The sequence below is a fragment of the Schistocerca piceifrons genome, chromosome 7, assembly GCF_021461385.2.
Source record: "Schistocerca piceifrons isolate TAMUIC-IGC-003096 chromosome 7, iqSchPice1.1, whole genome shotgun sequence".
In the NCBI taxonomy this organism is placed as follows: domain Eukaryota; kingdom Metazoa; phylum Arthropoda; class Insecta; order Orthoptera; family Acrididae; genus Schistocerca; species Schistocerca piceifrons.
This window is the reverse complement of record NC_060144.1, coordinates 270544845-270569751: the sequence shown is the minus strand read 5'-3', so window position 1 is coordinate 270569751 and position 24907 is coordinate 270544845. Positions and strand designations below refer to the sequence as shown.

Below are 24907 nucleotides of genomic sequence, written 5' to 3'. Positions count from 1 at the left end.
ATAAAAAGAGCTATAGTAGAATTGGAACGTGGAACGTCCGCACCTTACTGCAGATGGGGAAGTTCGAAAACCTTAAGGAAGAAATGAAGAAAATGAAGTTGGATATACTAGGAGTGTCTGAAATGAGATGGCCTAACTGCGGAGATTTCTGGAGTGATGAGTACAGGATAATTCACACAGGAACGATAGAAGATAGACCTGGAGCAGGTGGGGTTGGAGTAGTTATGAGTCGAAAATTGGGGCAGAGAGTGAAGGGATATATACAATATGGAGGAAGGATAATACTTGTCAGTCTGGATACCAAACCTACAGAGACGGTTGTGATACAGGTCTATATGCCTACCACAAACCAGGAGGATGAGGAAGTTGAAGCTGTATATGAAGAGTTAAATGGAGCCTTGAGAGGAATCAAAGGAGAAACAAATTTAATAATCATGGGAGACTGGAACGCAATAGTAGGAGATAAAGAGGTACAGCCAGCTGTTGGACTCTACGGCCTTGGTAAAAGGAATGATAGAGGAGACCGACTTATAGAATTTTGTAACAGGAATCAACTGATAATATCGAACACGTGGTTTCAACATCATCCCCGTAGAAGATACACCTGGAAGTCACCAGGGGATAGAGAACGATACCAAATTGATTACATTCTAGTCAAAAATAGATTTAGAAATCAACTAAAAGACTCTAGAGCATACGCAAGCCCAGATATTGTGGGTGATCACAACATGGTTGTTGCGGAATGCCGACTCAAGTTCAAATGCATAAGGAAGAAAATAGGAAATGGAAAACTGGATATAGGGAAGCTTGGAAACCGTGAGACGCAGAAGGAGTTCCAAGAAAGGGCTAAGGATCTAATTCAACAGCATCCTATAGAGAATGTAGAACAACATTGGGAAAATATGAGAGATGGCCTAATAAAAGCAGCTGAAGAGATAATTGGAAAACAAAAACCTGAAAAGAGGAAGGAGTTGATAACTGATGAAATAATACTTATGTTTGAGGAAAGAAGGAAGCTCAAAAATAATGAAACGGAAGAAGGGAAAACGGCATACCGAGTGCTTAGGAACAAAATCAACAGGAAGTTGAAGCAAGGGGACTTATGACCACAGCAGTTGAGTCCCATAGTGCTCAGAGCCATTTGAACCATTTGAATTTGAAGCAAGTAAAAGAAAGATTCCTTGAAGACAGACGCAAAGAAGTTGAAGACCTTCTGAAGAAAGGGAACCTTGAATTAGCATACAAAACAGTGAAACGCTTCTTCTCAGGAGGACAAAGGATTAGATGTAATGCCCTAATAAGAGAGAATAATAAGATGGTGTATAATCATGAAGATATAGCACTTACGTGGAAGGAATACCCAGAGAAATTATATGGAGGCAACGTACAAGATGACATGATTGAAAATGAGGACGAAGTAGATAAAGATGAACTAGGAGGCAGCATACTAAGGTCTGAATTTGATCAGGCACTACAGGCACTTAAGCACGGAAAAGCACCAGGAATTGACTCATTGCCTGCAAAAATCATCAAAGCAGCTGGAACAGAAATAAAAGATAAATTGTATAAATTAATCTGCCAAATATATGAAACTGGAGAGCTGCCTGAGGACTTCAAAAAGTGTATTATTGTTCCATTACCAAAGAAAATGCCAGCAAAATCGTGTGCACAATACAGAACCCTCAGTCTAACATCACATGCATCAAAAATTTTGACGACCATCCTCCTCAGAAGAATTGAAGGGAACGTGGAATGCATGCTCACAGAAGACCAGTTTGGCTTTAGAAGAGGGAGAGGTACGCGAGAAGCCATTATGGCCCTAAGGCTCATAACAGAAAAAAGAATGGAAAAAGGAAAGGACACCTACATAGCATTTATTGACCTCGAAAAAGCCTTTGATAAGGTTGAATGGAAAAAACTATTCCAGATATTGAGGGAAACTGGAGCTAAGTACAAGGACAGGAGAACGATATGGGCCATATACAAAGAAGAGGTGGCAATAGTGAGATGTGGGGAACATCAACAACAAGCAAAAATTAAACAGGGTGTGAGACAGGGATGTGCACTCTCCCCTGTCCTCTTTAATATGTACATACAGAAAGCAATGGACGAGGTCAGAGAAAAGTTAGGACAAGCTAATGGAATCAGGATCCAGGGAAAAATAGTTGATATGCTGCGTTTTGCGGATGACATTGCTGTCCTAGCGGAAAATGAGGAAGAATTACAAGTAGTGTTGGAGGAAATGGAAAACACTCTTGCTACACGGTACAACATGAAAATTAATAAGTCAAAAACAAAAATCTTAGTTGCAAGCAAACAAAATAATCAAGCAATTACGAATATAAGGCTGAATGGAGAGAAGCTGAAAGAAATACAAGACTTTGTCTACTTGGGAAGCAGAATAACATCAGATGGTCGTAGTAGGAAAGATGTAATAAGTAGAATAAATCAGGCAAAGATTGCATTCTATAAAAGGAAATGACTCCTCACATCAAATATGATAAGTCTGTCGTTAAGGAAGCGGTTAATAAAGACCTTTGTTGGGAGTGTGCTTCTCTACGGCAGCGAAACCTGGACACTTGGAGAGGACGAAAGAAGAAGGATTGAAGGATTCGAAATGTGGTGTCTGCGAAGGATGTTAAAAATTCCATGGACGGCCAGGATGACAAATGATGAAGTCCTGCAGAGAGCGGAGGAAGTTCCAGTTCTTTGGAAGACGGTCAAGAAGAGGAGAGATATATGGATGGGACACATTCTGAGACATGAAAGTCTTCTCCACACTATAACGGAAGGCCTTGTGGAGGGCAAAAGGGCAAGAGGCAGACCTAGAAGAAAGTACATAAGCCAGATAATGCAGGACCTAGGATGCGGAAGTTTCACGGAATTGAAGAGGCTGGCCGACAATCGCACTGAATGGAGAGCTGCTGCAAATCAGTCTTAGGATTGGCAACTTAAGAAGAAGAATGTGAAAATTCAAAAGACTGTATGATATACTAAAATGTGACAAAATATATTAACGCAACAACAAAAATTCTGCAACACTAATCTTCAAACTTATTTAGATGAATTCAATCATGAGGACCTAAAATGTGAGAATTTCAGCTTCAAGAATCAGACCCGTAGACAAGAAGAACTGGAGCCAACTCTACACGAAAAGCTAACTATACTAGAAAGTGTATTGTAATCTTCGCTCCTCTCAAACTTTTCATAAAAGACTTTGCTTATTGAGGACTATGAATGGAATTAGGAAGGAGGGGGGAGATTTCAAACTCAGTAAAAAAGAAAAGCAAGTTTAAGGGGACCTGGATATCATGAGGGCTCAAAAAAGGGAAATTTAGTTTTTTATTTAATAAAGTTATTCTGTGATTTTTCCTGATTCTGAAAATATATACTTTATAATTTTCGTTTTAAATGTCAGGCGAGGCGAGTGTTTTTTAAATGCCTCGCTGTCACACTACTGTCAAACACAAGGCTTTGCCTAAATGTCTTGTTATTTAATTTTGGCGTCGATACTTCCATAGCAACTCGTTTGTGTAATATCGTTGAACAATTTATCGACTGTACTGCGAGCAGGAGTTTGTCGTAATCGTTCTTTCGTTCAGTACTGGTAGTTGACTACAGTTTACTTATGTTCGTGTAGTAAACTTATTGTTGTGATTGTTTTTGGCGTATTTTACTGAATTTGCGTCACAAAACGCCAAGAATTAAGAAGTTTAATTGCAGTTCGGGAAGTTAACATCAATCAACACAAACGTGTTATAGGGAGTCATGGTGCAGGTACAATAGGTGTGAAGCAATGGACAAAAACATACACAAGTACGCCCATGCCATCTGTCTGTGGTAAAAGAAGACTCGTCTAGTCATGCAGAGAGTGCATTAATGGCAGAGTGATTGTGGGAGACTGAGCGACACCGCCATGCTATACTGTGGGTACGTTCGTGTATATTTTTTGAAGAGAACCAAATGAATTCATCAAAAAGACGAAATACGGTTTTAAGCGCTGCGAGAGAATAAAAAATGTGTGAAACTTCAAGACTGAACAGATGGCGTATTTAGGAGTTGGACCCTTGCCAAAATTTATGCAGTGGAACACAGTACAGCATGCAGTCTTATAGTTGCAGACTCTGCAGTGCATTCGGTATGGCCTCATAATAATGTACCACATGTATATATATATATGCAGACTGAAGCGGCGAATGAAAATTTATACCAAACCTGCGATTCAAATCTGAGTTCCTGCTTACTAGGCAGTTGCCCAAAATACATGCTAACCCCAGCACAGCGGTTTTGCATAACTGCCTGGACTGCCTTAGCACGTCTCCTTCCTCAGTCTACATCTACATCTACATCTACATGGATACTCTGCAAATAACATTTAAGTGCCTGGCATAGGGTTCATCTAACCACCCTCACAACTCTCTATTATTCCAATCTCGTATAGCGCGCGGAAAGAATGAACACCTATATCTTTCCGTACGAGCTCTGATTTCCCTTATTTTATCGTGGTGATCGTTCCTCCCTATGTTGGTGGGTGTGAACAAAATATTTTCGCATTCGGAGGAGAAAGTTGGTGATTGGAATTTGGTGAGAAAATTCCGTCGCAACGAAAAACGTCTCTCTTTTAACGATTCCCAGCCCAAATCCTGTATGATTTCTGTGACACTCTCTCCCATATTTCGCGATAATACAAAACGTGCTGCCTTTATTTGAACTTTTTCGATGTGCTCCTTCAGTCTTATCTGGTAAGAATCCTACACCGCGCAGCAGTATTCTAAAAGAGGACGGAAAGCATAGTGTAGGCAGTCTCTTTAGTAGGTCTGTTACATTTTCTAAGTGTCCTGCAATAAAACGCAGTCTTTGGTTCGCCTCCCCCACAACATTTTCTATGTGTTCCTTCCGATTTAAGTTGTTAATAATTGTAATTTTTAGGTATTTAGTTGAATTTACGGCTTTTAGATTAGACTGATTTATCGTGTAACCGAAGTTTGACGAATTCCTTTTAGCATTCATGTAGATGACCTCACACTTTTCGTTATTCAGGGTCAACTTCCACTTTTCGCACCATTCAGATATTTTTTATAAATCGTTTTGCAGATTGTTTTGATCTTATGATGACTTTATTAGTCGATAAACGACAGTGTCATCTGCAAACAACCGAAGACGGCTGCTCAGATTGTCTCCCAAATCGTTTATATGGATAAGGAACAGTAAAGAGCCTATAACACTCCTTTGGGGAACGCCAGAAATCACTTCTGTTTTACTCGATGACTTTCCGTCAATTACTGCGAACTGTGACCTCTCTGACAGGAAATCACAAATCCAGTCACATAACTGAGACGATATTCCATCATCATCATCATCAGTGTTCTGCCTAAAGGCAGGTTTTCACATGGTACTTCTCCAGGCTGTCCGATCTTCTGCCATCCTCTTCAGGTCTGCATAATTTCCTCTTCCCTTTATGTCATCTATCATCTTGTATCTCCTTCTTCCTCTCAGTCTTCTCCCACAAACCAATCCTTCCAAAGCATCTACTAGCAAGCACTCCCTTCTCAACGAATGTCCCAACCAGTTCTTTTTCCTTTCTCTTACAGCCTTCAGCAGACATCTCTCACCAACCCTTTCCAATACTCTTTCATTACGCACTCTTTCCATCCAGCTTATTCTCTCCATTCTCCTCCATATCCACATCTCAAATGCTTCTAACCTTTTTTCATCCTCTCGTCTCAAGTGTCCATGTTTCTGCCCCATATAGTGCCACACTCCAGACAAAACATTTGCCAAGCCTTTTCCTTAGTCCTTTATCTAATTTGCCACATAAGAGTCTCCTCTTTCTGTTGAATGCCTCCTTCGCTATGGCAATTCGAGTTTTCACCTCCTGGTGACATCTCAAGTCTTCAGTTATTGTGCTTCCGAGATATTTAAATTCACTTACTTGGCCAATGTAGACTATCCTATTTTAATATTGGACAGTCTGCGTCTTGTACTGATGACCATACTCTTTGTTTTTGCTGTGTTTATTTGCATCCGATATTCCACACAAGCTTCATTCAGATCTTTGAGCATGTTATTCACTGTCCGCTCACTTTCTGCCACTAATACCATGTCATCAGCAAATCTTATACATTCCTCTTTCCACCAATACATATTCCTCTTTTCCCATCTAAGCTTTTCGCAACAATCTCTTCAAGGTATACGTTAAACAACAGTGGGGAAAGGCAACAACCTTGTCTAACGTCTTCTCCAATGCTGCTTCCTTCTGACATTTCATTTACAATCCTTATCCTTACTTTCTGGTGTAAATAGAGATTCTGTATCAGTCGTCTCTCTTTCCAATCTATTCCTTTCCTTTTCAAAATATCCATCAGCTTGTTCCACTGAACTCTGTCAAAAGCCTTTTCTAAATCTATAAAAACAGCAAAGATTTCTCTACCCTTTTCCATATATCTGTCCCCCATAGTTCTTAGCAGGCCAATAGCATCTCTTGTTCCTTTTCCTCTTCTAAATCCGAACTGCTCCTCTGCAATCCCTCTATCCAGCTTTCCATATAACCTTCCATTCAACGCTCTCAGCAAGACTTTAGCTGCATGAGAAATTAGACTGATGGTCCGGTGCTCTTCACATTTTTTAGTATTTCTCTTTTTGTATCATAAATGTTGCAGCGAAGTCCTCAGGCCATTCCCCTTTGTCATATATCTAGTTACAGAGATATTCCATAAGCACGCAATTTCAATACGAGCCGCTTGTGTGGTACAGTGTCAAAAGCCTTCCGGAAATCCAGAAATACGGAATCGATCTAAAATCCCTTGTCAATAGAACTCAACACTTAACGTGAATAAAGAGCTAGTTGTGTTTCACAGGAACGATGTTTTCTAAACCCATGTTGATTGTGTGTCAATAGACAGTTTTCTTCGAGGTAATTTATAATGTACGAACACAATATATGTTCTAAAATCCTGCTACATATCGACGATATGGGCATGTAATTTAGTGGATTACTCATACTACCTATCTTGAATATTGGTGTGACCTGTGCAACTTTCCAGTCTTTGGGTACGGATCTTCCGTCGAGCGAACGGTTGTATATGATCGTTAAGTATGCATCAGCATACTCCGAAAGGAACCTAATTGGTATACAGTCTGAACCAGAAGACTTGCTTTTATTAAGTGATTTAAGTTGCTCCACTACTCCGAGGATATTTATTTCTACGTTACTCATGTTGGCAGCTGTTCTCGATTCGAATTCTGGAATATTTACTTCGACTTGTTTTGTGAAGGAATTTCGGAAGACTACGTTTAGTAACTCTGCTTTCGCAGCACTGTCTTCGATAGTATCTCCATTGCTATCGTGCAGAGACGGCATTGATTGTTTCTTGCCGCTAACATACTTCACATACGACCAGAATGTCTTTGGATTTTCTGCCAGGTTTCGAGACAACATTTCGTTGTGGAAACTATTATAGGCATCTCGCATTGAAGTCCGCGCTAAATTTCGAGCTTCTGTAAAGGATCGCCAATCTTGGGGATTTTGCGTCTGTTTAAATTTGGCATGTTCGTCTCGTTGTTTCTGCAACAGTGTTCTAACCCGTTTTGTGTACCAAGGAGGATCAGCACCGTGGTTTGTTAATTTCTGCCGATACTATTTCTTTGAATTTAAGCCACGTCTGGTCTACACTTACATTATTAATTTGGAATGAGTGGAGATTGTCTCTCGGGAAGGCGTAAAGCGAATTTTTATCTGATTTTTTGAATAGGTATATTTTTCGCTTATTTTTCGGGGATTTGGGGATTACAATATTCAATCTCGCTACGACAAACCTGTGTTCACTAATCCCTGAATCGGTGTTGATGCTCCTTATTAATTCAGAATTACTTGTTGCCAAGAGGTCAAGTGTGTTTTCACAACCGTTTACTATTCGCGTGGGCTCATGAAATAATTGCTAGAAATAATTTTCAGAGAATGCGTTTAGCACAATTTCGGATGATATTTTATGCGTACCTCCGGAATTAAACATGTATTTCCGCCAGCATATCGAGGGTAAATTAAAGTCACCACCAACTATTATCCTGCGGGTATGTGTTTGAAATCAAACTCAAGTTTTCTTTGAACCTTTCAGCAACTGTATCATCTGAATTGGGAGGTCGGTAAAAGGGTCCAATTATTATTTTATTCCGGTTGCCAACAATGACCTCTACCCATACTAGCTCACAGGAAGTATCTACTTTAATTTCGCGACAAGTTAAACTACCTCTGACAGCAGCAAACACGCCACCGCCAAACGTGTTTAGCCTATCCTTTCGGAACATCGTTAGGTTCTTCGCAAAAATTTCGGCTGAGTTATATCCGGCTTCTGCATCAGTGCTTTCTATTGGCGCTCGGAGCTCTGGTTCTTTCCCAACACAGCTACGACAATTTACAACTGTTATACCAATGGTTCCTGTATCTATGTTTTTCCTGTGTTCAGCCTGCACCCTTTGTGACTGAAGCCCTTCTTGTGTTTTCCCGAGACCTTATAACCTAAAAAATCGCCAAGACCACGCCACACAGCCCCCGCTACCCGTGTAGCCGCCTCCTGCGTATAGTGGACACCTGGCCTATGCAGCGGAACCCGGAACCCAACCACTCTTTGGCGCAAGTCGAGGAATCTTCAGCCTACACGGTCGCAGAAACATCTGAGCCCCTGATTAAGACCCTCCACTCGGCTCTGTACCAGAGGTCCGCAATCGGTCCTGTCGACTATGCTGCAAATGGTCACCTCTGCTTTCATCTTGCAAGCAAGACCTGCAGCCTTTACCACTTGTGTTGTTGTTGTTGTTGTTGTGGTCTTCAGTCCTGAGACTGGTTTGATGCAGCTCTCCAAGCTACTCTATCCTGTGCAAGCTTTTTCATCTCCCAGTACCTACTGCAACCTACATCCTTCTGAATTTGCTTAGTGTATTCATCTCTTGGTCTCCCTTTACGATTTTTACCCTCCACGCTGCCCTCCAATACTAAATTGGTGATCCCTTGATGCCTCAGAACATGTCCTATCAACCGATCCCTTCTTCTGGTCAAGTTGTGCCACAAACTTCTCTTCTCCCCAATCCTATTCAATACTTCCTCATTAGTTATGTGATCTACCCATCTAATCTTCAGCGTTCTTCTGTAGCACCACATTTCGAAAGCTTCTATTCTCTTCTTGTCCAAACTATTTATCGTCCATGTTTCACTTCCATACATGGCTACACTCCATACGAATACTTTCAGAAATGACTTCCTCGCACTTAAATCAATACTGGATGTTAACAAATTTCTCTTCTTCAGAAACGCTTTCCTTGCCATTGCCAGCCTACATTTTATATCCTCTCTACTTCGACCATCATCAGTTATTTTGCTCCCCAAATAGCAAAACTCCTTTACTACTTTAAGTGCCTCATTTCCTAATCTAATTCCCTCAGCATCACCCCACTTAATTAGACTACATTCCATTATCCTTGTTTTGCTTTTGTTGATGTTCATCTTATATCCTCCTTTCAAGACACTGTCCATTCCATTCAACTGCTCTTCCAAGTCCTTTGCTGTCTCTGACAGAATTACAATGTCATCGGTGAACCTCAAAGTTTTTATTTCTTCTCCATGAATTTTAATACCTACTCCGAATATTTCTTTTGTTTCCTTTACTGCTTGCTCAATATACAGATTGAACAACATCGGGGAGAGGCTACAACCCTGTCTTACTCCCTTCCCAACCACTGCTTCCTTTTCATGTCCCTCGACTCTTATAACTGCCATCTGGTTTCTGTACAAATTGTAAATAGCTTTTCGCTCCCTGTATTTTACCCCTGCCACCTTTAGAATTTGAAAGAGAGTATTCCAGTTAACATTGTCAAAAGCTTTCTCTAAGTCTACAAATGCTAGAAACGTAGGTTTGCCTTTCCTTAATCTTTCTTCTAAGATAAGTCGTAAGGTCAGTATTGCCTCACGTGTTCCAGTGTTTCTACGGAATCCAAACTGATCTTCCCCGAGGTTGGCTTCTACTAGTTTTTCCATTCGTCTGTAAAGAATTCGTGTTAGTATTTTGCAGCTGTGACTTATTAAGCTGATAGTTCGGTAATTTTCACATCTGTCAACACCTGCTTTCTTTGGGATTGGAATTATTATATTCTTCTTGAAGTCTGTGGGTATTTCGCCTGTTTCATACATCTTGCTCACCAGATGGTAGAGTTTTGTCAGGACTGGCTCTCCCACGGCCGTCAGTAGTTCCAATGGAATATTGTCTACTCCGGGGGCCTTGTTTCGACTCGGGTCTTTCAGTGCTCTGTCAAACTCTTCACGCAGTATCATATCTCCCATTTCATCTTCATCTACATCCTCTTCCATTTCTATAATATTGTCCTCAAGTACATCGCCCTTGTATAGACCACTTGTGTTAGCCGCTCGAAACCAGAGAGAATCTCTTATGATCCATTCACACTTCAGCCTACTTGGTATTCCCCCTAAATTCGAACAATATTGCAGAGGCTCTCCAACTATATTTGAACAACATTTTAGCATAAAATGAAGCTGGAGATCCTGCCTGAAATTCAGGGATAGGTGCTTCAATCAAATGAAACCCTATGGTTCCAGAGATCTTTTGAAGTCTGAAACATCTTTGATGTATATATGCAAACTGAAGTGACGAATGAAAATTTGTACCAAGGATTCCTCGTTTAGTTCGAATCTGAAGTGCTACTCCAATACAGCTGGAGAGCCTCTGTGATTCTGTTCGAGTTTATGGGAAATACCAAGTGGGCTTAAGCGTGAATGGGAATTTGGATTGAGAAGGCAGGCGTGCTAGCATAGATCATGCAGTTGTGCATTGCCACTGCGCCAGGGTGACGTAGTGGCTAGTGGATCTGCCTAGTGAGCAGAAGACCAGAGTTCGTATCCCGGCCTTGCTACAAATTTTCGTTCGTCGCTTCAGTCTGCATATATACATCATAGATGTTTGAGACTGGACAAAAGTCCCTGGAACCATATAGTTTCATTGGAATGTGTCAAACTAGAGATATGTCGACTATGTTGTTTCAGGCCCAGACTGTTAAGAATCGGTTCTAGCGGCCAATTTGAGAGCTGCTTTGGAAGATTTCTCACATTCATCTCGTAGAATGTTGGTGCTGGGTTAACCCAAAAAGGCAAAAAGTCAAGCTTGCAAAATACACTGGCTTAACTTTTATTGCGCCAGTCAGTATTAAGAAACACAGACATGAAAATAATGTATCAGTCCATTAATATGATCAAATGTCAAGTTTTTTCCAGTTTCCTCTTCCCTCACGTTGAGAAATATGTTTTATCGTTTTATTTGTGGTCATATCTAACAGCATTTCATCATTTATTGAAAATAAGGTCCGCCTGTTTTTCATGTGACTCAAACATCTTTGAGCACCTCTGCATCATCATCACTGATTTCCTTCTTCGAATCTATGAAATGTGAATTAGTTGTGACAACTAACCTACAAAAATTAAGCCTAAAGAACGCTTTTTATTTGTTTTTGTCTATTCTTAATTTTACATTGTTCGCTTATGCAGGACCGTTTGTACATTATGATGTCATCTGTAACCAAACGAAATTTGGTTGTCGATTTAACACATAATTTTAAGTTTAAATGTAATTTTTTCGTATCACGACTCGCTCGTATATTTACTATTATTTGCGTTTTACTTTGACAGATCTTTTTTCTTTTGCATTATCATGAGTTATTGAGAAGCATACGCAAATACTTCACATGTTTTGCGGAATTTTGTTTGTAACGAATAGTTTTGACTTGGCCACTGCAATCACGACAAATGCAAGAGTAGCAAGACCAAATAATACCGAGGGATGTGGCGCAGCGGTTAGCACACTAGATTCGCATTTCAAAGGACGACGGTTCAAACCCGCGTACGGCCATCCTGGTTTAGGTTTTCCGTGATTTCCCTACATCACTTCAAGCAAATGCCGGAATGGTTCCTTTGAAAGGGCACGCCCGATTTGCTTCCCCATCTTTCCCTAACCCGATGGGACCGATGACCTCGCTGTTTGGTTCTCTCGTCCCAAACCAACCAACCAACCAAATGATAAGAATTTCATCAGTCGTTCAGATTTTTCTTCTATTTTGTGTTTTTAATTTTAAGTATCAACCCAATATTATCGATAAAAAAAGTGATATAACTACAAATCAACAATTTTCTGATTTTTTTTCCTCTACTTATACCGAGAAACCTCGTTTCTTGCCGAATTTCATGAGTATAGGCGAATAAGTTTTAATGAGTGAGTTTGTGAGTATCAACGTGGGTGATATAAATGGCTGTATCTTTTGATTGCATTGACTTGAAAACTAACATTTATTACATCGCCACAAAACTATAGACCTTAATATGTGATATGAATTTCAACTTGGTACGTGTATCCGTTATTGGGAAAAAGGGATCTTAACAGTCGGAAAGACATACAGTCTGATAACAAATGACAAAAAGCTTCTAGTTACGAACTTACAGTTTTAGGATTTTTTCCTTTGGTTGTTCTGTGAAACCTTACTTCCTGAGAAATTCCATTACTCTAGCTAGGCGAACGGGAAGTACCCTATAGGTGTTGATGAGTATCAAAATATCTGACATAAATGACCATATGTTTAGACAGTATTTGTTTAGAAGCTTAACTTTTTTATATCATCAGGGGACCATGGATCTTAGTATCTGACGTAAATTTCAAGTTGATACATCTACCTGTTCCTGAGAAAAACGGACGGCCGGGGTGGCCGAGCGGTTGTAGGCGCTACAGTCTGGAACCGCGCGACCGCTACGGTCGCAGGTTGGAATCGTGCCTCCGGCATGGATGTGTGTGATGTCCTTAGGTTAGTTAGGTTTAAGTAATTCTAAGTTCTAGGGGACTGATGACCTTAGAAGCTAAGTTCCATAGTGCTCAGAGCCATTTGAACCATTTGAGAAAAACGATTTTTAACAGACAGACAGACGGACAACATAATGATCCTATAGGGGTTTCGTATTTACCGGTGGAGGTTCGAAACACTAAGAAGGCTTTTGTGAATATTTCCTGTTCTCTTAAGCATTGGAAATGTTGCTTTTAACCATGTAAGTAAATAATTTCAGATTGTTAAGTCAAAGAGGTCGCATCCTCATTAATAATATAGAAACGATGTACTTTGCACATCCTAGTGAAATATGCTTGTCCTTTATGGTATTAAACTATCGACCTTAAAAAATGCTGGCTAACGATTAAAAGTTTGAGATACAGCAAGTTACTTGTACTTCCCATCAAGTTCATTTGTTTGGCACGGTACATTCTTAAACTCATAGAGTCATTTCTGGATAAAGAGAAACAACGGCTAATTCTGCCCCTCTTGGATGAATTTCTCAAGACGCCCTACACTGAGTGAGTGTAAAATGAACTAAAAACAGAAAAAAGTTGCATAACCTCGAAAACGTCCAATATTTTTATTGTTTTAAATATTTTGTGTAGGCGGTATTAAACAGTTCAATACAGGTTAGGAACTGAATCATGCAAAATATAGCTGTTGTTATTTTGATTTTGACAATCTATTCCGGTCACGATACAGCCATGTCCGAGGATGCTCAGATTGTGAACGAAATCGATTGTTAAAATAAAGAAAGAACATCTATGTATTGCATGATGCAGATGTAAGTTTTTCATTATTGCTTCAGATACAAGGGCCCGCATGTTTTATTTTTTGTTTTTGTTTTGTTTATAAAACAACAAAAAAGAAAACATGCTGGCGCTTGTATCTGAAGCAATAATGAAAATATATTTCGCAAGCCACCTTATGGATGGCACAGGGTAACTTGTTCCACTACTGGTCATTTCCACTCGCAAGTCTTTATGCCTCTGTAGGAGTCCTGCTTTCTCTTTTCTTAATGGCCCTTATGCGAATTGTACGTTGACGGTAGAAGAATTGTTTCGCAGTCAGCCACAAACGGCGGTTCTTTAAATTTGCACAATAGTGTTCCACGAAAAGAACGTCATCTTCCCTACAGAGATTACCGAGCGAGGTGGCGCGGTGGTTAGCACACTGGACTCGCATTCGGGAGGACGAAGGTTCAATCCCGCGTCCGGCCATCCTGATTTAGGTTTTACGTGATTTCTCTAAATCGCTCCAGGCAAATGCCAGGATGATTCCTTTGATAACGCACGACCGATTTCCTTCCCCGTCCTTCCCTAATCCGATGAGACCGATGACCTCGCAGTTTGGTCTCTTCCCCCCCCCCCCCCTCTCCCCCTCAAAAAAAACTCAACCCTACAGAAATTTCCTCTTGGGTTCATGAAGCATATCCGTAATACTCGCGTGGTGATTGAATTTACCGGTGACAAATGTAGCAGCCCGCCTCTGAATTGCTTCGATGCCTTCCTATAATCCAACCAGGTGGGGATCCCAAACACTTGAGCACTGCTCAAGAATTGGTCGTACTACTATTTTATACGCGGTTACCTTTACAGATGAACTACGTTTACCTAAAATTCTCCCAATGAACCTACGTCGACCATTCACCTTCCCTGCTACCGACCTCACGTGCTCGTTTCATTTCGTATCATTTTGCGACGTTACGCCTAGACATTTAATCGCCGTGACTGTGTGAATAAGTACACTTTTAATGTTGTTTCGAGCATTAAGGGATTTTTATCCTAATCATCTGCATTACTTGCACTTTTCTACATTTAGAGCCAGCAGCCATTCATCTCACACTCCATCTGAACAATCCTCGTAAGGCCCAGCGCTACCGACCGACTGAAGTGTCATCCTCAGCCGATACGCGTCACTCTATGTGGGTATGGACGAGCATGTGGCCAGCACAACGCTCTCCCGGCCGTTGTCCGATTTCGCGATCGGAGCCGCTACTTCTGAATCAAGTAGATCCTCAGTTAGGTTCACAGGAACTAAGTGTATCACGCCTGCCAACAGTGGTGGGCAGGTCCAGATGGCCACCCACCTAAGTGCTAGTCAACACCGTCAGACCTTAGCTTCCTTGATCTAACGGGAACCAGTGTTATCGCTGTGGCGAGGCCGTTGGCAGCCATTCATCACACAAATCAGGGATTTTGTCTACGTCACCCTACAGTCAATCAACGACAACACCTTCCGGTACATCACAGAGTCATCATCAAACAGATTCAGATTGCTGCTGACCCTGTCGGTCAGATCATTTATGTGCCTAGACACTAACAGATGTCCTACCACAGTTCCTTGGGGCACTCCTGACGATATCCTTGTCTCTGATGAACACTCGCCACCGAGGACAAAGTTCTGGGTGCTGTCACTGATGAAGTCTTCAAGCCTCTCACATATCTGGGACCCTATTCCTTATGCTCGTACCTCCATTATCAGATTTCAATGCGACACCGTGTCAAACTCTTTCAGGAAATGTAGGACTATGGAAACTCCCTATTGCTCTTCATCCATTGTTAGCAGGCTGTCATGTGAGAAAAGAGCAAGGTGACTTTCACAAGAGTGATGCTTTCTAGTCCGTGTTGATCTGTCAGCAGAAGCACGTCTATATCAAGGAAATGGTTCAAATGGCTCTGAGCACTATGGGACTTAACATCTGAGGTCATCAGTCCCCTTGAACTTAGAACTACTTAAACCTAACTAACCTAAGGACATCACACACATCCATGCCCGAGGCAGGATTCGAACCTGCGACCGTAGCGGTCGCGCAGTTCCAGACTGTAGCGCCTAGAACCGCTCGGCCACCCCGGCAGGCTATATCAAGGAAATTAATTATGTTCTTACTGAGAATATATTCAAGAATTCTGCAGCAGAGCGATGATAGGGGCAGTAGCATCACTATACTGGAGACAGTTAAGCACAAAATGCTCGAGAGACTTCTGCAGCTCTCGTCAAAGACAGTCGACGAAGAATAATTAGTGTTTGCGGTTTACAACACACAGTGTTACGTTCTTAGCGTTGTTCGTATAAATGAACTGGATATGTCTGCGGATAAGGCATGTGACATGGAATTAGCCGAATATCAGACCAGGTTTTTAAAACTGGATTAAAACCAGAATCCTATAAGAAGACGTCCAGTGCACGGGTTTTATCTGGAAACTCATCAAGAACCTCTCTGTTTTTTTCTCACATTTGCACACTTGTTACCTCGAAAAAACTTGCTACTGAGCCTTGGTGCAATTTTGCTCATGGAGAACTGAACAGCAAGTTCAAGATCACAGGAAAAACTTACGACTATCACATTAGTGTCTCAAAACGCAATCATTAAAAAAAAAATTCTAACCTCTTCGTTGAAGGCCAAATGTTAATTGTTCATGAGTTCATTAGAAATAGATGAAGAATCAAGAAAAAGATGGACTGATGCGACTGGATCAGGCTAGAGCGCCTATTCCGTGACGCGGTCCACTATTTTTAATCCTTTAGCCCCAATTGTCACAATGAATTGAGTGTTATTGCATAGGCTTCCGCGGCCAGAGTCAGTCGACATTAAAGTTTTCTGGGTTTGGTACCGCGTCATAATGTAAAAACTATTGCTGCTGGAGAAAAGCCAACGTTTCGGCCACGATTGCAGCGGCCTTCTTCTTAGACCCAGAAGAAGGCCGCTGCAATCGTGGCCGAAACGATGGCTTTTCTACAGCAGCAATAGTTTTTACATTATGACGCGGTACCAAACCCAGAAAACTTTTATGTCGAATTGAGTGTTGTTGCGCATAACCTCTGAGAGTAAACAGTCATGGACAAGTAGGGCTCAGTTCAATCTCATTATAGTCCAATAGCTGGACAATGTGTCGTCTAGAGTAGTCGATCGAATGCGTTTCAAGAATAGTGGGTCACACTGTTCACAGGTTCTTTCTATTGAAATGGGGAATACGTTCAGCACGGACACATACTTCGTCACGTAATATAAATGATCGAATGAGTTAATGTTAGACAATTATCATGGTCAATATAATGTTTGGAGTTTTCAAACCTTAATTAAACGAAGAGTGAACATTACTTACCGATGGTTGAGCGCGATATCTCACAGTTTTGTGAGAAAATGTGGGCTGTGTAATGGGCCCAGAAGGCTCAACGATACCGACCGACCACCGTGTCACCCTTGGCCCACAAGCGTCACTAGATGAGGATATGGTGGAGCACATGGTGAGCACACCGGTCTCCCTGCCGTTATCAGTTTTTGTGACCGGAGCCGCTACTTCCCAGTCAAGTAGCTCCTCAATTGACCTCACAAGGGCTGAGTGCACTCCGCTTGCCAACAGAGCTCGGCAGACCGGATGGTCACCCATCCAAGTGCTGGCCCAGCCTGACAGCGCTTAACTTCGGTGATCTGACGGGAACCGGTGTTACCACTGCAGGAAACTGAAGTTTGTTTGCCCTGGTTGATATTGTCTTCAATGGATTATTCCAATAAAATATGTACCACGGTGGCTACACGAGTATTGTTTGTCAGCGAAAGTTCGAAAGTGGAATAGATCATTAATTTGCCACACATGGTTATGTTTATGCAAGTATCGTGAATCTGGCCGTTATAACACAAGTAGGCGCTGTCTGCTCAGTCTAGTTGTACAACTGAGCTAACTCAGTAACAAAAACTGTTTTGCATTCTCAGTTTCAATAGGCGCAATTCCATTACAACAACCGCGCTCCGTGAGTTTAATGAAGACTACTGGAGCAACGACGGATCTGCCGTGGAGGGGGGGGGGGGGGGGGGGTACGGATCTCGCACATACTATTCGCCTCCAAGATCGCCTGACCTCGCAGTATGTGACTTTCTTTCTTCCTTTTTCTTTATGTGGTTTGCGGAAAACTTTGCCTACATGTCTCTCCGTTCAATCCTGAAATTCAACATAACTGTAACAAGCGTACGTACATTTCTTAAAGCGATATATAAATACTTCTGCTGACCGGGACTCGAACCTTATCATGAGCAGTGATCTTACGGCTTAGGCTACCCGAGACCCAAAATTATATATGTCACACATCTATCTATTTCTTGTCATAGATTATTTATTCACTTACCCCCACTCGCACATCTCGTGATTCCAATGCAGGTAATACAGGTAATAGAATCAACTCCAAGAGAAGTCATAGACTAGCGATATTTGATGAATAGTCAGTTTCAAATTTATGAAGTCTGCACGGGAATTACGAGATGAGTTAATAATCTATGAGAAGAAATAGATAGGCGTGACATATGGAAATTTTGGTCTCTGCAGGGAACGTGCTCGGGTAACGTAAGTTGTAGGGCGACGTTTCCAATATGCGGGAAATCCGTGTTAGAGTCTTGATCAGGCGCAATTTTCATATGTCGCTTTAAGTTGTACATGTGTACCCATTAATTTGAATTTCAGGAATAAATTTCAGTATTTGAAACTGTATATAAACTTTTGAGTAGACTGCGACGCCACTTAGATCAAAACTTTGATCCTGAGCAGAATTGTAAAAGTACCCCAGGTTGTATGTGCATGTACATAACATTTATACCCTTGTAAATTCGGATGCTTCTTTTGAAAATAAAACATAGTTTTGTAGTCTTACGTGTAAGTTAAAAATCATCCCAAGTTCCTATCTAAATTCATGGAGACGATATAGTCTTCTGAAATCGAAGGAATCTTCTGAAAAACCCTTTATTATGGAAAGAACGCCATGTATACCATCCGCCTTTCACAATTATAGTCAAATTTAGTAGGTCGCATGTTTCAGAAAGTGAAGATGGAAAATCAGCCCGTCTATCGCCGGAAAACCACACTTGGGCTGGACAATGTACTAGACCAGCGATGGATCAAACTGGCAGGCGGAGTCCATGTGGGTCTCTTCTCACGTCTGTATCAGATGTTTTTATTCTACACAATACGCTAAACGAGCCTTTCATCGTTGACCCAGTGTAGCCATTGACCCCGTGTAGCCGTGGGTTAGTTGTTGAATGTTATAAGTGCCACTTTTCACCGCGATAGTCCTTCATTTACATTCTGATACACTTATTACTGTAAATGTCACTGTTAGCTTATATATTACCAACGTAGGCAAACTGTTGACATACTTACTTTGTAATGCCCATAGTTTGTATTTCTTTAGCTCGTGGAGGAATATGCGACTGTGCCTTACACAGAGGCTGTTGTTAATTTTGGAATTGGCCAGCGAGAACACTGGTAAATGTTCGAATATGCTGCCCTTCAGCGTTCTAGATTGCACATTATCTTCGTTTGACTCTTCTCTTTCTTCATCTGCTACGGCCGAAAGCGTTTCTGGGCTCACTTCATCTGCGAACACAAATAATTATTTGTTACTCTGCTGTTGAATTGCTATACAGTTTTGATCTGCTAATAACGACAAAAGTGCTAAGTACAAGTTGAATATGAGAGAAAATACGAAATTAGAGAACAATCACACGAAACAATCACAAAATAGGTCGGCAGCAGGTGGACTGATGATGTGGGATGCAACATAAAATGGTTGGAGGGTAGGGAAGCCTTGTAAGCGTGAAGCAAAGGTGAAAACTGACTTACGTGCTCCTGTCAGAGATGTAATTTATTGACATAACAATTTAAACTTACAAATAAGCAATAAATATTATTAAAGGGATAACGACAAGGGAACCATGCAGGAACGACTGTAAAAAAATTGAAATTTGACACAGGCAGCATTATATGTTGGTGGATAGGCCTCTGTAGCCTTTATGAAACCATACAGATTAATTGCAGAATTAAAGGTCATAACCATGAAACTAAAAAACGCAGCAGAATTAAACTATCACTTTTTCGAAATCTATTAATTGTCTCCAATATCGACGCATAAGTTTCAAGTTTGGCTCAAAGGTGCCTACAACCTTGCTCTGTAATGGTACAAAAGCATGGCGTCCTGTGACGTCACGCTCGGACTCGGGGACGCTTCAAATATTCAAATAGCAAGGTATCGACATGTTAAAAAAAACAAAAAAAAAAAAAAAAAAGAAAAAAAAACTCAGAAAGTCTCTCGAGGTGCAAGGTGGCACGAAATTTCACCAGAATGTCACACGATAGGAAGATCATCAGGCCCCTCTTACCCATATTTCTCCCCTTCTTTTGACGCCTGTGCGAGGAGGTGAGAAACGTGACTTCCAGCGTTGAAATCACGCGGTTTTCTTGTGGGTGGCTGAGGAAAGCATTTCAGACAAGCCGCTACTCAAAATCCACACGAAGGGTCTCAGGAGCTGTGAATGGAACCACCCTTTCCCTTGGGGCTTTCATTTTCACAATTCGTGGTCGGAAACGACAGTTCGCAGTGTGATGAGCAACAGGATGACGTGCTTGACAACCTTTCACACTGCTGACACTCCCGGATGATTTAGTCCTACTCTAACCAGCAACCCCATTGGACGTGATCTCATCCCTTTCGAGTGCAGCGTGACTGCAGCTTTTGCTCTGATATACTGGGTGGAACCACTAGGGACCGTTTAAAACACATTCTACGAAATTTGAACGCGATCCGAAGCAGCAAACGGTCCTTATACTTTTTCAGCCTTCCTGTTTCACGCGTTACGCGGCATGATAGCAGAGGGGTGTGACATTGACATAAAAAGGTAAAGTATCCTTCTAAGACCACCCAGTTAGGAAACACTGTCGGTGCAACCCGCCTACCCACATTTAATGAGAAATTTAAAAATGTAAGTGAACGGACACAACCTGTGACGAGAGTCCGAGGCGCCAGCAGGCAGGCTGCACTGTTGCTCGCCGGCCTGCTAGTACTGTATGTCACGCGGACTCGGGAGCGTGTTGAAAGGGTTGCCTGTCGGCAAACGCCTAGGACTTCATCACAGGTTCTCTCTGTGCAGGTACGTTTCAAAGTGCTAAACCAAGGCAGCTGGGTTGCACTGAAGGTGTTGCCGAAATGTGGGGGAGGGAGGGAGGGTCTTTAGCGGACACTTTGCCGTTTTTTGTCAATGTCACACCCCTCTGTTATTATGCCACATAAGGCTTGAAAGAGGAAGGCTGAAAAAGCATACGCACCCTTTGCTGCTTCGGATCACGTTCATATTTCGTCTAATGATTTTAAACGGTCCCTTGCGGTTCCACCCTGTACCCCAGGGCAAACATTGCGGTTGCACTGCACTCCAAAGAGTCGCGATGACGTTCACTGGTGTTGCTGGCAAGCGATATCCATAGAGAAGAGCTGAATGGTCCGGAGGTGTCAGCAGTGTCAAAAATTGTCAAGAATGTCGTCCTGTTGCTCATCACAAGTCGAACTGTCGTTTCCGATCCCGAAATGTGTGGGAATCAGTGCCCCAGTGGCAGTGGAGATTCATGATACCGTTTACGCCACTCCATAAATCTTTACGTGTCGATTCTGAGTGGCGGTATGTCTGAAATGTTTTCGTCGGCCACCCACAAGAAAACTGTGTTATTTCAAAGCTGGCCGTCTCACACGTACACACTGCCGTTGGTCTGAGCTGTGGTGAAATATGGTGCTAATGTGACATTTATTTGCTATTTTGCTTTAGTCTGTAGTCTATGTAAAAGATTAGACCGGATCTTGCACACGAATTGGTATGAATAAAGCACATAATATTTTAATATAACTTCAAATTTGTTAGTATTAAATAAGCATTATGCTATTTAAGGGGGGAAAATATGCATAAAATAACTACATTAAAACAAAAAATAATAATAACTAAAAGGTCTGTTTACTACCATTTGGCAGTCTGGCGCATAGATATCTGTTCATCCGGAATCCAGAAGGCACACGCTACTGATCTACATCTACATCTACATACATACTCCGCAATCCACCATACGTTACGTGGCGGAGGGTACCTCCTACCACAACTAGCATCTTCTCTCCCTGTTCCACTCCAAAACAGAACGAGGGAAAAATGACTGCCTATATGCCTCTGTACGAGCCCTAATCTCTCTTATCTTATCTTTGTGGTTTTTCCGCGATATGTAAGTTGGCGGCAGTAAAATTGTACCGCAGTCAGCCTCAAATGCTGGTTCTCTAAATTTCCTCAGTAGCGATTCACGAAAAGAACGCCTCCTTTCCTCTAGAGACTCCCACCCGAGTTCCTGAAGCATTTCCGTAACACTCGCGTGATGATCAAACCTACCAGTAACAAATCTAGCAGCACTCCTCTGAATTGCTTCTATGTCCTCCCTCAATCCGACCTGATAAGGATCCCAAACGCTCGAGCAGTACTCAAGAATGGGTCATATTAGTGTTTTATAAGCGGTCTCCTTTAGAGATGAACTACATCTTCCCAAAATTCTACCAATGAACCGGAGACGACTATCCACCTTCCCCACAACTGCCATTACATGCTTGTCCCACTTCATATCGCTTTGCAATGTTATGCCCAAATATTTAATCGACGTGACTGTGTCAAGCGCTACACTACTAATGGAGTATTCAAACATTACGGGATTTTTTTTTCCTATTCATCCTCATTAATTTACATTTATCTATATTTAGAGTTGGCTGCCATTCTTTACACCAATCACAAATCCTGTCCAAGTCATCTTGTATCCTCCTACAGTCACTCAACGACGACACCTTCCCGCACACCACAGCATCATCAGCAAACAGCCGCACATTGCTATCCACCCTATCCAAAATATCATTTATGTAGATAGAAAACAACACTATATGGCATTAGTAGGTCACAAATTTTGTAATTTGAGACCATTAACCTACCCTACACCTCTCGTGATCCTCCGAGCTCTGTCATTTATTTCGCTGGTATTGACACATTCCTGTTTGAAGCGTCGCCGAACCAGAGGGTGACGTCGAAGCACGCCACGCTTTTGCACCATTACAGATGAAGGCTATAGGCGCCCTTGAACTAAATTTCAAACTTAAGCGTCGTAATGGGAGACAATTATGTGATTTCGGAACAGTGATCCCTTAACTGTATTGCATAGTGTGAGAAAACCAATTATTTTCTAACAGTCCAATTATTTGTGTTTTTTTCTTTTCTTTTTTAATTCCCAGGTAAAGTATTAAATGTTGAAATGTGTGTGAATTCCTAAGGGACCAAACTGCTGAGGTAATCGGTCCCTAGACTTACACACTACTTAAACTAACTTATGCTAAGAACAACACGCACACACCCATGCACGAGGGAGAGCTCGAACCTCCGACGGGAGGGACCGTGCGATACGTGACATGGCGCCTGTAGCCGCTCGGTCACTCCGCGCGTCGGTAAAGTATTAATTTCAAATATAAGTGAGGATAAATGTTTATTCCGAATTGATGCTGGGCGATGAGAAAAGGGTGGCAAGTGGACGAGAATCATTTTATTAATATTTGAAGAAAAAGATGGTTCATATCTTCGTGAAAAACAGCTTCTGAGCCGCACCCGGCTTCGCGTTCGGCGGTATGCAGAACCCTGATGACTTAGGTGAAAGCGGCAGACATGCGTAACGGTCAACTAAGATCAGCTTTTTAAAAGACGTCATATTCGCCATTGACTGTAGAAATTATTTAATTTTCGCTGTTGTAATTTCAACCTTAAGGCCATTATGAAGTGATATAATGCAACATGCTGTGTTAAGGTTGTTAACGTCGTTAAAAGGCTCAGATACGACAATGGCATGTGTACCCATCTGTCAGAGGATTGTTACAGTTTGACAAGTGCTGAAGAACAGTCTTTCGCTGTATACCACTTGATAACGACCTTAAGGCCGAAAATGCAATAAAAGCAAATATTTAGAGTCAATAGCGAATGCCCTGTATTTTAAAAATAAACCAACAAGCGGCACTCACAATGCGAGATTACGATGGGAAAAAAGGTCATTTGAAGTACGTGTTCGTCAGCCGCAGTTTTGTACTTGGACCGACGTATTTACTGTTGCACCATGCCGCGGATAATGCAGTTATTAACGTTGATACAAAACTGTTGAACAAGTTATTACGAACACGCGCAGTGCATGTAATTTTCTTTAAACACTATTTGTCATTTTATTTGTTCTAGTAGTTTGTCGTTTTCTTTACGAGCCAAATGAAGTGATAATTTGACATCCAGTTAATTGCAGCGTGTGCAGTTTTTATATTAACTGCTGCATGTATCTCAGACACATGGTTTTTATTGCGCCTACACCAAGGTGCCTGAAGCCATGCCGCCGCACGTCACGTGTCACACAGCCGAGGGCCTCCCGTCCCCGACCGGTTCAGGGGGAGTGTCACCCATTTGGACAACGCAGGCGCGGCTCATGTACGTGTGATAACGTAGCAACGTTCTGCCGGAGTACCCACGTCGAATACACTGACGCAGAAAAAGAATCGCAACACCAGGAAGGAGTTGTGCGACGTAAAGGTACGTTCGTAGTCGTTTTTCTACATGTGAAAGATGGCGTCTATCCAAAGTTCGAGCCAGTCGCATAAGAGTGGCGCTAGTAGCACAATTATGAGCAAGCAAATTAGGTTTGGTGTAAATACATGCTGTAACGATCGTGAGCTCTAGTCACCTTAGAGATTGGATGTGGTTGGGTGGTGTTGGTCAAGAATGCCTCTGAGGCGACAAAGACGCCGTTATCGATACCTCATTAAGTTCGGACGAGGTCGTGTATTAGGGTTACACTTGGAAGGAATGTAGCCACTGTACGTGATTGCCAGCAGTGGTGATCAAGACAGTGTACGGTCGCAAGAAGGCCGGGCTCCGGACGTCCACGTGCCACTACCGAGAGGGAAGACCATAGCGCTCGGCGTATGGCTCTGCCTATCGTACTGCATCTACGGCAGCAATCTGAGCAAAAGCTGACATCATAGTGACTAACGAACTGTCACAAATATGTTACTTCAAGGACAGATCCGAGCCAGAAGTCCCGTAGCGTACGTTCCAGCCGGGCGGTTCTAGGCGCTGCAGTCTGGAACCGCGCAACCGCTACGGTCGCAGGTTCGAATCCTGCCTCGGGCATGGATGTGTGTGATGTCCTTAGGTTAGTTAGGTTTAAGTAGTTCTAAC

The 24907-nt window shown here is 42.0% G+C and overlaps 1 protein-coding gene across 1 annotated transcript in view; it reads right to left on the bottom strand.

Annotated features, from left to right (window-relative positions):
- Nucleotides 1-24907, bottom strand: part of LOC124804826 (nose resistant to fluoxetine protein 6-like) — a 364094-nt gene that overhangs the window by 165074 nt on the left and 174113 nt on the right. Inside the window, exon 3 of the mRNA XM_047265170.1 lies at nucleotides 19020-19235. Within this exon, the coding sequence (XP_047121126.1) occupies nucleotides 19020-19235 (216 nt within the window). The remainder of the gene's footprint in view (nucleotides 1-19019; nucleotides 19236-24907) is intronic.